Below are 12,937 nucleotides of genomic sequence, written 5' to 3'. Positions count from 1 at the left end.
TCATCCTTTTGATCAACACATCCAAAAAAGTTTACTTTCTTTGCTTTTGAGCAAGGAAGTCAGAGAATTCTTGGTAAGGGCCTCTTTGGAATTCAGTCTCTTCCCAAAGATCAGGGGTCAAGAAACCGTAGGTGTTACCAATAGCAGCAAAGGTAGCCTTGACAAAGTTACCGAGAGTACGAGTAGAACCACGAGAGGTAGTGTAACAATCGGTAATACCAGCTAATTGAAGGACACGCTTAGCGGTAGGAGAGGCGACAATACCAGTACCTCTGGGGGCAGGGACCAAACGGGCCATGACGGAACCACAGCGACCACTGACCTTGCAAGGGACAGTGTGAGGTTCACCAAGGCTGGAGCCCCAGTAACCACGACGAACAGGGATAATAGCGAGCTTGGCAAGAATGATACCACCACGGATAGCAGTAGCAACTTCCTTGGCACACTTGACACCCAAACCAACATGACCGTTTTCATCACCAATGACAACAAAGGCCTTGAAACGAGTACGTTGACCAGCAGTGGTTTGCTTTTGGACGGGCATGATCTTCATGACTTGATCAGTGAGCTTGGGAAGGAAGTAATCGACAATTTGATATTCCTTGATAGGAAGAGAGAAAAGGTAGATTTCTTCAATAGACTTGATCTTGCCAGCCTTGACAAGACGACCAAGCTTGGTGACAGGAACCCATTCGTTCTTTTCTTCACCACGACGTCCGCGGCCAGCACGACCACCACGTCCACGTCCACGTCCAAAACCACCACGTCCTAATGATTCATTAATCCAAATGTTCCTTCAATGATTTCCAATGACTAATGTGAACATTCAACTTACCACGAGAAGCACCGGCCGTTGCAGTATCAGCCATACTATAATAAATATAATCCATCCATCAGTATATCTTGTTCATCCATTGCTATTATATTCGTATATCCAAAAGTATGGGTTACTCACTTTAATATATTTAATGAAGAAAGAACTCGTCTTGGTTCGCCTGGCCTTTTTCATTTTACCCGTCATCAGGACGAACGCTCGGACAGCCGAAGACGGGGGTCGGAAAGCAAGTATTTCCGAAAAAGGAAATGGCCAATTGTCACTCAGTAAGACGGATCCGTTCATTCATTTTATATGAGCAATTTTATTTGAATAGCAAGCTTTCAAGAGAGAGAGAGAATAGAATCCTATTCAACGAACAATGTTTAATATACCACTATCTACCAACATAGCCGGTTCCTCAAGGCAGTAAGCAAGTTCCTCAGGACAAGATAATTTTCTGTATAAAGATTAATAAATATAAAGAGAAATATAAACAACTTACGCATTAGATAGGATACCATTCTTTTGCTTGATAGAGAACCCAGGACAAATGATGGCAGCTCGAACAAGTTTAGGCAACAATTCCTTCTCAAAGGGATTGAATCCCTTGTTCACATGATGACGTAAGGTATCTATACATTATTAGCCAAAGTAAAATAGTGTACATATATATTACCTGTGCCAAGCTTATAGCATTCATAGATCAGGTCTCTTTGAATTGTTCTTACTGTCCTTGGTTGATTCCAAGGTATATTCATGATGATAGATATCAAGTATTCAAATGGTCTCTCAGCACATTTTCGATTGTAATAAACCTGTTTTCGACATACAAGTTACATTTCTGTATATTTTTTGATATGCTTACCTTGTAATTTCTACAAACATTTAAAAGGCTTTGCAAGCCCCTTTGTCCTATAAAGAATGGTATCGACTGTTGATCGTTGCCATTGGGAGGTAAAATGGCCAAGCCTTGACGGAAAGTACCAGGCCATTCAGAAAAGAGATGGCTCAAGAGCTCATCATAGGAGCTCGGATTAAACCTAATACGACGACCTTGGACTGGCATGGCTTTAGAAAGATCATACAAGACTGACTTTATGTCTCGATCCTTTTCTATCTTGCATTCAATAAAAGCAACACCAAGTGTCTTGCCAGTCTTGACATCCATCATGATCTTTAAAATAATTTAAATACCTTGTTAATATATAAAACTCATTAAGAACCTACGTGAACACACTGAGGCAGCTCAGTCATTGGAGGAATTCGAATGAACTCACTTTGACAAAGAATTCGTTTGATATCAGCAGCAGAAATACTCCAAGGAATCTAAATTTGCAGACGTGAGATGAGAAAAAGAATAAGGTGTACTTACGTTGATTGCTTTGATGACTTGATAACCACGCTTTATCCCTGTTACCTGAGATTCTTCCACAAAGGCGGCTTTTGTTGCCATAAATGACAATGAATCCGAAAGATAGCGAACAGGAGGCTCAGCTGGAGTAGAAGAGTGAGGAAACAGACCAGTACTAGAGGTGGACGTACTACTTATCGATCCCTCAGCCGTAATAGTTTTAAGTATAGGAGTAGACCAAGTTTCTTTCTTTCTCTGATGGCTGTCAGGTGCTACTGCAGGAATATCTTGACTTTTGGTTTGCTGCGGAGTCCTTATCGTGCTCGCAACACACGGACGGTGAGGAAAGTTTGTAAAGAAACTAGACGGGTTTCCAGGGACAGGATCAGGCAGTAAAGGATAACTGCTCGCACTAGACATTTGACGCGCTAAAGATGAAAGAATTAAATAAAAGTTATAGGCATGACGACAAAACAATAAAAATCTTACCAGAGGTGTTGTTGAACGTGTATTGGTCCCATATGGCAAGAAAAGGAGAAGTATAGTTAATAGAAGGTGTACTTGGCGTATGATACCATTGTTGACCGATAGGATCACATAATTTATTCATAGAACCAGCTTCATTAGGTTCGATACCTAAAAGAGAAAGAGAAAAAGATAAGTAAAAGCTACTACATAAAAATAGATAAGTAACCTTCTTCCCAGTCCCCCCTCCTGCTGCCTTGTTGTTTCCAACAAGCATTTTGGTTCCCATGATACCAGCTATTGCTTCTTTCTAAAGATATACTTGGTTAGATGATGTTATAGGTATATTTATACCTACCTCTTCTTGGATGGTTAAAATTGTTCATAGATCGAAAAGAGATAACGGAGGAAGGAAAAGAAGAAGGATAACAGGAAATAAAATAAAGAAAGTAATTTATATGACAACAAGACAAAGTAAGAAATTGAGCACTAATCATTGCTGTCTTTGTGACTTTAATGTATTTAATATCTATGTAACTGTTGTCATGTTTATTTCTTTCTCATTCTAAGTAGTCTTTTATTTACTTTGTACATTCATGCAACTCAGCCAATCACAGTATTCGTATAGTATATTCACCAGTAATGCCATTATACTTCACATTAATAGATCTTTTTGATCCTTATTCTTATACTTTGTTTAAATATTGATTTCTTTGTTACTTACCCCCATCATTCCTTCAATAAGTGTATATTCTTTGTTTTTGACATAGTTTAAACGAATACAGACTCACTTTCATCTAATCAAATGCTATGAAATGAAAGATCCATGCTTTGCTTTGTAATCAAATAAATAATAAAAACAATATCGCTTTTTACAATAATAATAGGTTTTATTATCTCAATCTGGTCCAAGGGAGTGTTCATAGATACCTTTTTTATATAAATGAAGATTATTGTATTTCCAAAACATGCATAACATGCATATAATACAATAAACTCTATTTTATACGTCAACACCAGCAGCTTTTAGCTCTTGGCAGTAGATCCTGTAGCTTGTTTGTTTATGTCATTGTAATCAAAAAGCATACTATCACGTGTAATGGACAAAATGGGATTTCTTGAAAAAAGTGATATATAAAAAAAATAAACCCCGCCATAATTTTACATAAATGTACACACTGGTTTAAACTTTTTTTTTTTTTTTTTTTTCTTTATGGGTTACTGTGCTCATAATAGTAGTGGTAGTAGTAGTAGCAGCAGCAGTAGTTGTAGCAGCAGCACAAGTAGCAGAAGTAGCAACCATGATAACAACAATAATATCCATACCAACAACAATGACAGTACACCACTTCTCTTGAACAAAACTTTTAAAAATTATTCAACAGTAACAGATGATACAAATCATAGGGAAGAACAAGTGAGTTGTATAGAAAAATATATAGACTTATTTTCAACTTCCTTATACTTGGAAAATACATTGGCTGTGGCTAGAGATCATTTAGGTAACTATATAAATTGTTTACAAGACACATCTATAAATATTTAATTGTCCTTTCCTGAAAAAGCAAATGAGAGAACCTTTTTAGCTTGGGTGCGGACCAGTTTATCGACCATTTCAGCAGGAGTTGGTAAATTATATCTAGAACAACCAAAACACATAAACTCACTCCCTACTTTTTTTTGTCAGCCGTGACCCAACTATTTCGTTTAGACAAGGAAAATAACTCTGGCCGATTTTTGGGAATGGCCTTTGTCGTGATTGGAATACTCTATATGATGTTTGCATGCCTAAGATACTTTCATACTCAAACATCCATGACAAAGGGCTACTTTCCTGCTAGTCGAAGCATCATTCTCATAACGAGTACTGTTACCCTATCTGCACTCATTGCTGTATTCTTCATTATTATTTCAAGGTTTTAATATTTATTGATATCATCATTCCTGTGATAAAAGTGGTCTATGCTCATCCTCTGTCTCCTCCTTGACAAATGGCCATCGAAGTACGCCATTAAAGTAGAATGTGCCTGTTACCATCATGACAAAACCAGCCACTTGAATCCATGAAAATCGTTCCCAACCCAAGTAAAGAGATACCATCCAAATAAAAAGTGTTCTATATTTTATGATTTAATTTATCTCTTTTTTTTTTTTCCTTTGTAAGCTTATTTTACCTGCAGGCATCGATCGTGCTTCTTGCAGTAGCAGAGATAGCAGAAGTGATCGAAAGCCCGAACCAGTTAAAGAAGGCAATCGACAAACTGATGGCAATACCCGTCTGCCAAACGGTAGGATGATCAAAGAAATCGTGATAGCCTTGTACAATATCAAATGACGGATATCGCTGACCCAACGTGAAGTGTAACAAGGGCATACTAGCAAGAATCGAAAACATTCCAAAAGTGCCTTCGAGCCCGACAGCCTTGAGAGGAGTGACCTTATAATGCATCATGATCTTTTCTTCAATCACAAATTGAGAAGCCGTAAACAGCTGAGCACCCAGCACGAGACAGACACCAATGAGTGAAGCGAAATCCACTGAGGCGTCTGCTGCATGAGGCGAATTTTGTGGATACAAGACAGATGATAGGCCGACAATGGCTACGCCGAGAACAACCAGCACTAACGAAAACCATTCGTATCCACGAAGTCGACGGTTGAGAAAGAGATAACTAAAGGCACCAGTGAAGATGACGACAGCGCCTCTTAGCATTTGATACACGCTAGCTGAGGTTAAAATAAGTCCTACATTCATCATCGTCGTCGCGGTCAAATCGCAGACCGTGGGGATCCAAAAGAGCAAAGATTTGATGCCTTTGAGCTCAGGTAGGGTGTTCTCTACCTTTTGCACTTCATTATCTACGTCATCTATAAGGGCAGCAGCGTCTAATTGATTAACGGATGAAGGTGGTGCGATCGTCGTTTGATATCTTTTTTCATACAGTTGATATAAATAAACTGTCCAAACAGCAAATTCACCCACAAACATGTTTAGACTATATGTATATTTAACACGAGTTCACTCTTTTTTATATGTGTCGCTTGTTACGTTTGCCAAAGAGGTTGTTCAAAGTAAGTTCTCTTTTTGGGATCAGGGTCATCGCAATGGTCAACACATTGCATATCTTGGTATTTGTTTAATATCGTATTGCACACTCCTGCAAAGAATACATAAATATCGTCACTGACAACGTTGTATATCAATTGTTTACCTGATATGAGCATGCCAGATGCTAGTATTAATGCCGTTGAGGCATGCTTTGAAATTGAAATAGTTGGCATTTTGATAAAAGGAAAAAAAAGGAAAAAAAAAAAAAGATAAAAATGATGCAGCTGTATTTATTGGTGATCGGTCACAAGCTCACGGCTATCTTTTCTCCCCTCCTTTTATCGTCTTTATTTCACTCTCCTTCCCCCTTTATCTTTTTTTACGTTTGTTTATTAGTTGCCATGGCGTCATGATTTTCATACATGTTTTCTCTTTGTCTCTTTTTTTATTTATTATTTAGAGAGCAATATGAATACGTGGAGGGTAATTTTTTCCTTTTATAGAAATTATGTCCATTTGTTTAATCTTGACAGGCGGGCTTTCATTGGCCCAAATCTGTATAACGAAAACACGTCCTTTATAAAAGGAAGAGAGAGAAAAAAGAGAGAGCGTACTCCCAAGCAAATAAAGTCATATTCTTACCACGGACATTTAACACGGCAACAGTGATAGGGCCCATCATACTCGGGTTGGCGCGCCCCCCTGCCAAACAACCAATAATTTTTGGGGAGACTACTGTATTTTTTACGCTCTTTTTTTCCCTCCCTTTTTCTTTTTTCTTTGTTGTTAGAATGAAGGATATTTTGGCAAAACTTGTTGAAGTAATAATAATAATAATAATAATTAGTAGAGCATAAATCACAAGACCATTGGTACTCATCTATTCAATAGAGTCCAGAACTTGCCCAGGCAGCAAGTGACATCGCTACTCATTTGAATACAGTATCCAAGTTGATTAGTGAACATGTCGAAAGACTCGAGCAGGCTGAACAAGCTCAACAAGTCAAGAAGAAGAGAGAAAGAAATCCTGATTTACCAAAGCAGCCTACTTCCAACTACCTCTTCTTTTGCAACGCTATACGTCCTCAGATTGAGAAGGAATTTCCTGAGTTGGTCTTCGCACAAAAGAGCAGAATTTATGGTGAGAGATGGAGAAAGTTGTCTGACGAAGAAAAGAAAGTAAGACCTATCATAAAGAAGAAGAAAAAACAATGCATTATTGACTTTATGATAGCCTTACAATGAGATGGCTCAACAGGACAGAGAAAGATACACAAAGGAAATGGCCGCCTATGAGAAAACGCATGGCGTGGAAAAGAAGCCTAAACTCGAAAAGGTGGACGCTTTGCCTGTAAAAAGAAAGCTTCTGCCTACTGTAAAGCCAAGTGTTGCGGTTAAAAAGAATATCAACAATATCAAGGACAGTAGCAGTAGCAGCAGTAGCAGCAGCAGCAGCAGCAGCAGTAGCGATGATAGTGAAAGCGACAGTAGCAGCGATGACAGTAATAGTAGTGATAGTAGTGATGATGAAGAAGAAGATCAACTTCGTTCATCTGATCATGAAGACGACACTAGTAGCTCGTCTTCTAGTGAAGACAGCAGCGACACAAGTGACAGCAGTTCTGATAGCGAATAAAAATTGAATTATGGCTGCTCCTTTACGCGTTTATTATTATTGCTATTATTATCAGTTGTGTCCTTTTCTTCCTCCAAGACAGACACAGGTCGTTTTTTACCCGTTTCTGTTGTTTGAGCATCATCATCTGGAATTTCTGGCATTAAGAGTGAACCATCTCCAGGATATTTATAAACAGAGGGACCTGTTTGCTCCTGTGTTTCTGTAGCTTCATTTGAATCATTCTAGGAAAAAATGTCGGTGACATTTTTTATATTGAATATATATGTATACTTACATTATCTAATGTTGGTATATCCATCGTATCTAGGATCATTTGAATAAAGTCACCCATATTTCTTTCAAAATGCTCAAGAGGAAAACGTTGTGCTAGCTTCTCAAAGTGTGCTTGAAAGCTTCCTTCGGTAATATTCAAAAACTAGCAAAAAAAAAAAAGAAAGAAATGGAGGTAAGCTCAAGTTTTCACTCCTGTCAGATGACTTACATCTTTTTCCCTTTCTCTTACTTGAGTCTTGAACAGGTACATGGTACGTGTTTTTGGAAACAGCAAATGATGATCTGCTGCTCTGATCCCCCATTCGTCCACGTCTTGCTCATGCTCTTCTTCTTCATATTCTTCCTCATCCTCTTCCTCCTCAACATCTCCATAAGAGAATATCTCAAATATAGGCTCTAGGCCAACCTGAGCATCACACAGGTAACTCTCGATCGCAGCCTGCGTGAGGAGTTCCAGGAAGAGGTCATACCACTTGGGTGGCATACCTCCACCCATTACCTTTTGACCAGCAAACATCATGGGCTTGACCTCGTTATCTGATTCAAGTATACGTCGAAGCATATCTGCGCTTGTTCTCAAAAAGGTTGGAATGGCTTCGATCAGTCCTGCGGGCGGGGCCGGCGACGTGGGATGATTGGGTAAGACACATCCATAACAGTCTTGTACGCGGTGTCGTCGGCAAAAGGGAGGTACGATAGGCTGCGAGAAACGTTTTTCGCGTTTCTTGATATCGCAAAGAATGTCGTCCTCGTCCGGATTGTCAACTACGACCGATTGGTGTCGTCGTCTACGCGCGGTTGCTTTATGAGCAATCACATGCTGTCCGGTCCACAGAGCGTCGAATCGGCCAAAGACAAGGTTCGTCAGTTGGCACAAGTGAAGGCGCTGTTCAAAATGGTGGTTGTGTTTAAAAGAGAGTGTCTTGTTGCAGTGACTGGAAAGTATGCCTAATAGATGGGTTTTAGATTGTTTAACACAACTTTATCATATTTTTTTTTTTTTTTTGCTGTTACCTGCCACTATTGATTCAACTGCGCGTTTATCTTGTTCTGCCTTTGTGGCTGACTCTACCCATCTCTTCTTGCGTACTTCAAGTCTTTCTTTTTCTTTTGGCAATGGATCGGATAACTCAAGCAATTCGATACTGGCTTGGTTTAATCTGGATTGAATAGAAAGATAAAGCAAGTAATCCAAAATGATCTTGTTGGTTGATGGTGTCACATTCGACTTGTTTGACTGGTTTTCTTTTACATTTTCTGGTGAGAATATGAGTTTATTCATTGATAACAGAGCGTTACAAACAGAAAAGAAAAGGGAAGGGGGTTGAAAGGGAGAAAGCTTTTTCCATAAGTCACACAAAATAACCCTAATCTGAGTGATCAGAGTTTCTTTTTTTGGTACCTCCACGACGCTTTGAATCAAGTTTATCTCCATTCTTGTAGCTTATAATGCTTGTAGATAACATGAGTAATGATGAGAAAGCTCTCTCTCTCTCTCTCTCTGCTATTTATGAATGATGTATATATGTATCAGATGTGCGTGTATGCTAGAATGGGCTATTCCCATTGTTTGATTGGCTAAAAAAGGTTTTTTTTCTTTCTATATTTTATTTTATATTCTACAGCTATGCCTGCTGATACACAGAAACAACCAGCTCAACCTCGCGATGCAAGATTGATTTCACTCATCTTACAGTCATTAGGCGTTGAAGACTATGATCCTAAAGTAGTTCACCAATTACTTGAATTTGCACATCGTAACCTTGTTTATTACTATTTTCATTCTCTTGTGTGTTAATTACTTTTTTTTTTTCTTAAAGGATATACAACAGACGTATTACAGGATGCTCTAGTATATGCAGAGCATGCTAATAAAATGGATATTGAACTGGAAGATATTCAACTTGCTATACAAGGACGAGTCAACCACTCGTTTACGACACCACCACCCAAAGAGTTCTTGCTCGAACTTGCACAAGAAAAGAACAAAGCGCCTCTACCGCTTATTCCCGAGAAATATGGTATTCGATTACCAGCAGAGAAACATTGTCTAACTGGCATCAATTTCTCAATTGTGCCTGATGTAAGTTTAACTGTTGATAGAAATGGTTAAGTGTCAATAACATGTTTAAAAAGGCACCAAAGCAACAACAGTCAAATGTTACACTCGACTCACAGATGGATGCAGATAGTCAAATCATGAGTGTAGAAAAATCCACGCCAGAGCCACCGGTTAAGCGTACAAGGGATGAAGACGATGATTATGACTTTTAAATAAACATACGTTTTATTAGTATTTCTTTGGAAAGCGAACATTTCCAGAACATGATCCCCTTGAAGTACTGTTTGTAAGTACATAGTTATCACGGCCACGGACATTAAAAAAGAGAGAAACATTAGTCAATGTGCCTGATCGACTACAGTTCAACATAGGTTGTACACCAAGACGGGATTGAATGGCATCAACAAAGGCGTTTGCACTGTGATTAGTGCCTGGGATGATACCTTTTGAACTATATAATGTGTAAATATATATATGTGAATACCATTGATAATGATAACCATTTTCATTACCTGAGAGCATCATAGACGTCATATTCATCACGGAGATCAAGTGCTTTCTATAAATAAAAGCTGAATAAACAAATACATGTGTTCATATAAACATACCTTGAAATACTCTAGAACTTCTTGATATTTAACATACTTATCACCATAGCAAATGGGACGAAGGGTGCTTACACAAGTGCCATGAGTATTCCATTCATGAGACCAAAAGCTAGACAAAATGATTTTCTTAGTTATCTTTTGCATTTGATATTATCGTAATATTACTCATTGTTACTTAGAATGTAGCTAGGCCAAAAAGTATTCGTACGGTTATATAGCGTACCATTCGCTAATTCAATAATGGAAGAAATATTGTTCAAGTTCCTGCTTGAATCACAGCCATTGGAAGGAGCATATGTACCATCACATTTATCGGGCCAGAGACCTAATAACTTCAATAAGAACAAGAATCTATATTAATTAAAGACAACTCAAGTTTTACCGTGGAGAGTGAATTCATCATTAGGGCCATACCCAGGTACCCATTGAAGATTAAGGACGACAAGACCATACTTGGGAGAACAACAAGAATCTACAGTTCCAGACCAATGACAAGATACAGTATCGGCTAAGTCATATTAGATTGATGACGATTATACTTTTTTCTGTTGCACTTACGGCTACAAGAGGATTGAGCAACGACTAAGCCAAGTAAACTTTCCAGAGCAAGAGCAAGAGCAAGTTTTGTTGTCATAAGCATTTTATGAAACGATAAGTGATACAAATAACCGAAAATGCTGTATCCTTTTTATATGTGTAATCTCGATTGCAGGGCTACAAATAACGGCCTTGTCGTATCCAAGCATAATTTATACGCATTGAGACCAAGGCAATTGCCTTTATAATAACAGAAACCAGTACAATGCGTAAGGTTATCTCTTGATTCAGATGCCACAGTAGTAAAACTAAGAAACCCACAATTAAGCCACCTTACCCCAGAGCAGCTATCAACTATAATCTCACAGATGCTTAAAGTGTAAATAAGAACTACTCTTGATCAATAAGAAGAAATGACTCATTTTTGCAGTATTTTCTTATCTTTTACGATTTGATATATCACAGGCTCTGACTTCCCTTCTCTTCAAAGGTAGCAATCCTGCAAATGGGAAGCTTTTTTCGCTTTAATTCCCTCCTGCGAACCAGGGTTTGAATATCTTTATCACGCCATTCAATACAGTTTCTCTATCAGGAAGCTGCGTAATCGACTACGGTGTCCGTATATTTTTACAATTAGACCTGAGACAAATACAAGAATAGTATGTATGTTTTAATTGCTATTATTAATTTTCTAGCGGAAAAATATAAGAAATAATGCAAATAAAGTTTTATAGCTTTGTTCTTTAATTATCTGTGAGTGGAAAGGCCATTACTTCCAGTTTCGATAATCCTAACAACATGTTTAATAGTTAAGAAGATAATGAAACAATTGCTAATTTGCAACAGCAACTCATGGGGACTCGTCAGATGCTTGAACAAATCCTTGTTACGAAGCAGCAATAGATTGCTATGCCAACTAACGCACCGGATCCATTGATGATGACAGACTCGTAACATCAGCCTGGTGTGTCTCATGGTGTACTAGTCATTTACATCCCTTGAGCACCCGTTCTCAGTGTGATTGGACTGCCTCCTGATTTTTTGTCCTAATACTTTGAATTGGGTTGCTACATAAAACTGTATAAATCGATATATTTTGCATACAGTTTTATACGGTTTCATAATAAATGTATAAATCTGTGCATTTTTTCTATAGATCTGTACACAGAAAAATGAGGTTTCAGCATTTCGTCTCTACCCTTACCATAGTAATTACCGTTTATACATTATATACAACCATTAAACACAATAGATGATATGTTTAATAATGTACACTTTATATATATCTTAATTAGTCAGCAGACAAGAGAATAAACCAACAAAGAAGGATATATGCTTGTTCAGAGTTCGCATTGAAACCAAGACTCTAAGGCATCAAAGGCTTGACCTTGTTCTGCTTCAGTGTCTATGGCATCACTGGAGAGCGTCGGCTCGGTATAGCCGGAAGCAGAGAGAAGAACGTCGATAAAGTCGAACAGAGGCATATGTTTCTCGTCGGTAATGGCTTTCAAAGGTCAAGAAGTTCATCTAGTTACCAAGAGTGACTATATCTTCTTTTGGAACGATATCTGGAGAGCTAAGAATGAATTTGTAGAGTGAACGCTAATGTCTTGTTCGCCAGTGAATAGGCAAAGTATTAAACGGAGCCAGGTAAAGGCCGCTGAGGTTGCCAATGGTTCATCAGGCTGCAAAGAATGGACGAAGAGAGAGGCGCGAAGAGCATATGAAACCAAAGGCTGATGATCTCTCAGAACTATAAAGGATTGTACTGGGCAGAGGTTGCGGTTCTCATGAGGATGCGCTGTGAAAGGCTTAATGATTCGGCGATGGTTCATTGCTTCTTTTGGCGAAACGATCTGAAGTGTCAAATGATAAGCAGACATGAGTGACATGATCTGAAAATTGATCTGGTGTAAATCAAATGAGCAACAGAAGGAGATCATCGCTAAGAGAAGCGCAATATTTTCCTGCAAAGATGCTAAAGACGCTGTGGAGCATGAAGGTACACCCTAGCAAAACGGAGAGAATGGGTAATATATCAATGGTTGGTCGATAGATTGATCAAGGCGACTCACGCCTAGCTAATGTATTCAAATATGCACTGACAAGGCGTGTATCATTTGCTACCGACTTTTT

General features: G+C 38.5%; 9 protein-coding genes across 9 annotated transcripts; 3 read left to right on the top strand and 6 right to left on the bottom strand.

The window, feature by feature from the left end:
* Positions 1–31: 31 nt before the first annotated feature.
* RHIMIDRAFT_238050 (40S ribosomal protein S2) lies at positions 32–869 on the bottom strand (the record flags this gene model as incomplete). Its single annotated transcript, XM_023608878.1, has 2 exons — positions 32–768; positions 836–869. 2 exons carry the CDS (start codon positions 867–869, stop codon positions 32–34), a joined length of 771 nt encoding a protein of 256 aa, XP_023465944.1.
* Positions 870–967: 98 nt separating this feature from the next.
* Positions 968–3,092, bottom strand: RHIMIDRAFT_141927 (uncharacterized protein). Its single transcript, XM_023605706.1, has 9 exons — positions 2,992–3,092; positions 2,863–2,943; positions 2,658–2,804; positions 2,190–2,596; positions 2,045–2,143; positions 1,683–1,991; positions 1,494–1,632; positions 1,320–1,449; positions 968–1,274 (listed from the first exon to the last, which is right to left on the bottom strand). Exons 1-9 carry the CDS (start codon positions 3,017–3,019, stop codon positions 1,187–1,189), a joined length of 1,428 nt encoding a protein of 475 aa, XP_023465943.1. The 5' UTR covers positions 3,020–3,092; the 3' UTR covers positions 968–1,186.
* Positions 3,093–3,846: 754 nt separating this feature from the next.
* On the top strand, positions 3,847–4,556 carry RHIMIDRAFT_203154 (uncharacterized protein; the record flags this gene model as incomplete). Its single annotated transcript, XM_023606660.1, has 3 exons — positions 3,847–4,135; positions 4,199–4,261; positions 4,321–4,556. The coding sequence occupies 3 exons, from the start codon at positions 3,847–3,849 to the stop codon at positions 4,554–4,556; spliced, it is 588 nt and encodes a 195-aa protein (XP_023465942.1).
* A 15-nt stretch (positions 4,557–4,571) lies between these two features.
* On the bottom strand, positions 4,572–5,915 carry RHIMIDRAFT_238047 (uncharacterized protein; the record flags this gene model as incomplete). The annotated part of the gene is made up of 4 exons (XM_023608877.1): positions 4,572–4,749; positions 4,808–5,629; positions 5,683–5,791; positions 5,846–5,915. The coding sequence occupies 4 exons, from the start codon at positions 5,913–5,915 to the stop codon at positions 4,572–4,574; spliced, it is 1,179 nt and encodes a 392-aa protein (XP_023465941.1).
* A 558-nt stretch (positions 5,916–6,473) lies between these two features.
* On the top strand, positions 6,474–7,318 carry RHIMIDRAFT_252002 (HMG-box; the record flags this gene model as incomplete). The annotated part of the gene is made up of 3 exons (XM_023610915.1): positions 6,474–6,503; positions 6,574–6,861; positions 6,917–7,318. The coding sequence occupies 3 exons, from the start codon at positions 6,474–6,476 to the stop codon at positions 7,316–7,318; spliced, it is 720 nt and encodes a 239-aa protein (XP_023465940.1).
* On the bottom strand, positions 6,945–8,992 carry RHIMIDRAFT_141904 (uncharacterized protein). Its single transcript, XM_023605705.1, has 4 exons — positions 8,609–8,992; positions 7,803–8,542; positions 7,596–7,736; positions 6,945–7,542 (listed from the first exon to the last, which is right to left on the bottom strand). The coding sequence occupies exons 1-4, from the start codon at positions 8,874–8,876 to the stop codon at positions 7,327–7,329; spliced, it is 1,365 nt and encodes a 454-aa protein (XP_023465939.1). The 5' UTR covers positions 8,877–8,992; the 3' UTR covers positions 6,945–7,326.
* Positions 8,993–9,221: 229 nt separating this feature from the next.
* On the top strand, positions 9,222–9,707 carry RHIMIDRAFT_287824 (transcription factor TAFII-31; the record flags this gene model as incomplete). Its single annotated transcript, XM_023613511.1, has 2 exons — positions 9,222–9,351; positions 9,415–9,707. The coding sequence occupies 2 exons, from the start codon at positions 9,222–9,224 to the stop codon at positions 9,705–9,707; spliced, it is 423 nt and encodes a 140-aa protein (XP_023465938.1).
* A 457-nt stretch (positions 9,708–10,164) lies between these two features.
* Positions 10,165–10,904, bottom strand: RHIMIDRAFT_238043 (ribonuclease T2; the record flags this gene model as incomplete). The annotated part of the gene is made up of 5 exons (XM_023608876.1): positions 10,165–10,215; positions 10,265–10,373; positions 10,430–10,589; positions 10,647–10,772; positions 10,823–10,904. 5 exons carry the CDS (start codon positions 10,902–10,904, stop codon positions 10,165–10,167), a joined length of 528 nt encoding a protein of 175 aa, XP_023465937.1.
* A 1,237-nt stretch (positions 10,905–12,141) lies between these two features.
* RHIMIDRAFT_292341 (uncharacterized protein) lies at positions 12,142–12,824 on the bottom strand (the record flags this gene model as incomplete). The annotated part of the gene is made up of 2 exons (XM_023613884.1): positions 12,444–12,824; positions 12,142–12,305 (listed from the first exon to the last, which is right to left on the bottom strand). The coding sequence occupies exons 1-2, from the start codon at positions 12,742–12,744 to the stop codon at positions 12,142–12,144; spliced, it is 465 nt and encodes a 154-aa protein (XP_023465936.1). The 5' UTR covers positions 12,745–12,824.
* Between the last annotated feature and the right edge of the window lie 113 nt (positions 12,825–12,937).

Source organism: Rhizopus microsporus (assembly GCF_002708625.1).
Source record: "Rhizopus microsporus ATCC 52813 unplaced genomic scaffold scaffold_9, whole genome shotgun sequence".
NCBI lineage: Eukaryota > Fungi > Mucoromycota > Mucoromycetes > Mucorales > Rhizopodaceae > Rhizopus > Rhizopus microsporus.
The sequence above is the reverse complement of the archived record's forward strand: the minus strand, read 5'-3'. Positions and strand labels throughout refer to the sequence as shown.

Coding starts and splice junctions, on each gene's coding strand:
- RHIMIDRAFT_141904 (XM_023605705.1), bottom strand. CDS start 8,876: ATGAATAAACTCATATTCTCACCAGAAAATGTAAAAGAAAACCAGTCA. Junction 7,737..7,802: donor TAAGAGAAAGGGAAAAAGAT/GTAAGTCATCTG, acceptor TTTTTTTGCTAG/TTTTTGAATATTACCGAAGG. Junction 7,543..7,595: donor ATATACCAACATTAGATAAT/GTAAGTATACAT, acceptor ATTTTTTCCTAG/AATGATTCAAATGAAGCTAC.
- RHIMIDRAFT_141927 (XM_023605706.1), bottom strand. CDS start 3,019: ATGAACAATTTTAACCATCCAAGAAGAG. Junction 2,597..2,657: donor CACGTTCAACAACACCTCTG/GTAAGATTTTTA, acceptor TTTCATCTTTAG/CGCGTCAAATGTCTAGTGCG. Junction 1,633..1,682: donor ATGTTTGTAGAAATTACAAG/GTAAGCATATCA, acceptor TGTCGAAAACAG/GTTTATTACAATCGAAAATG.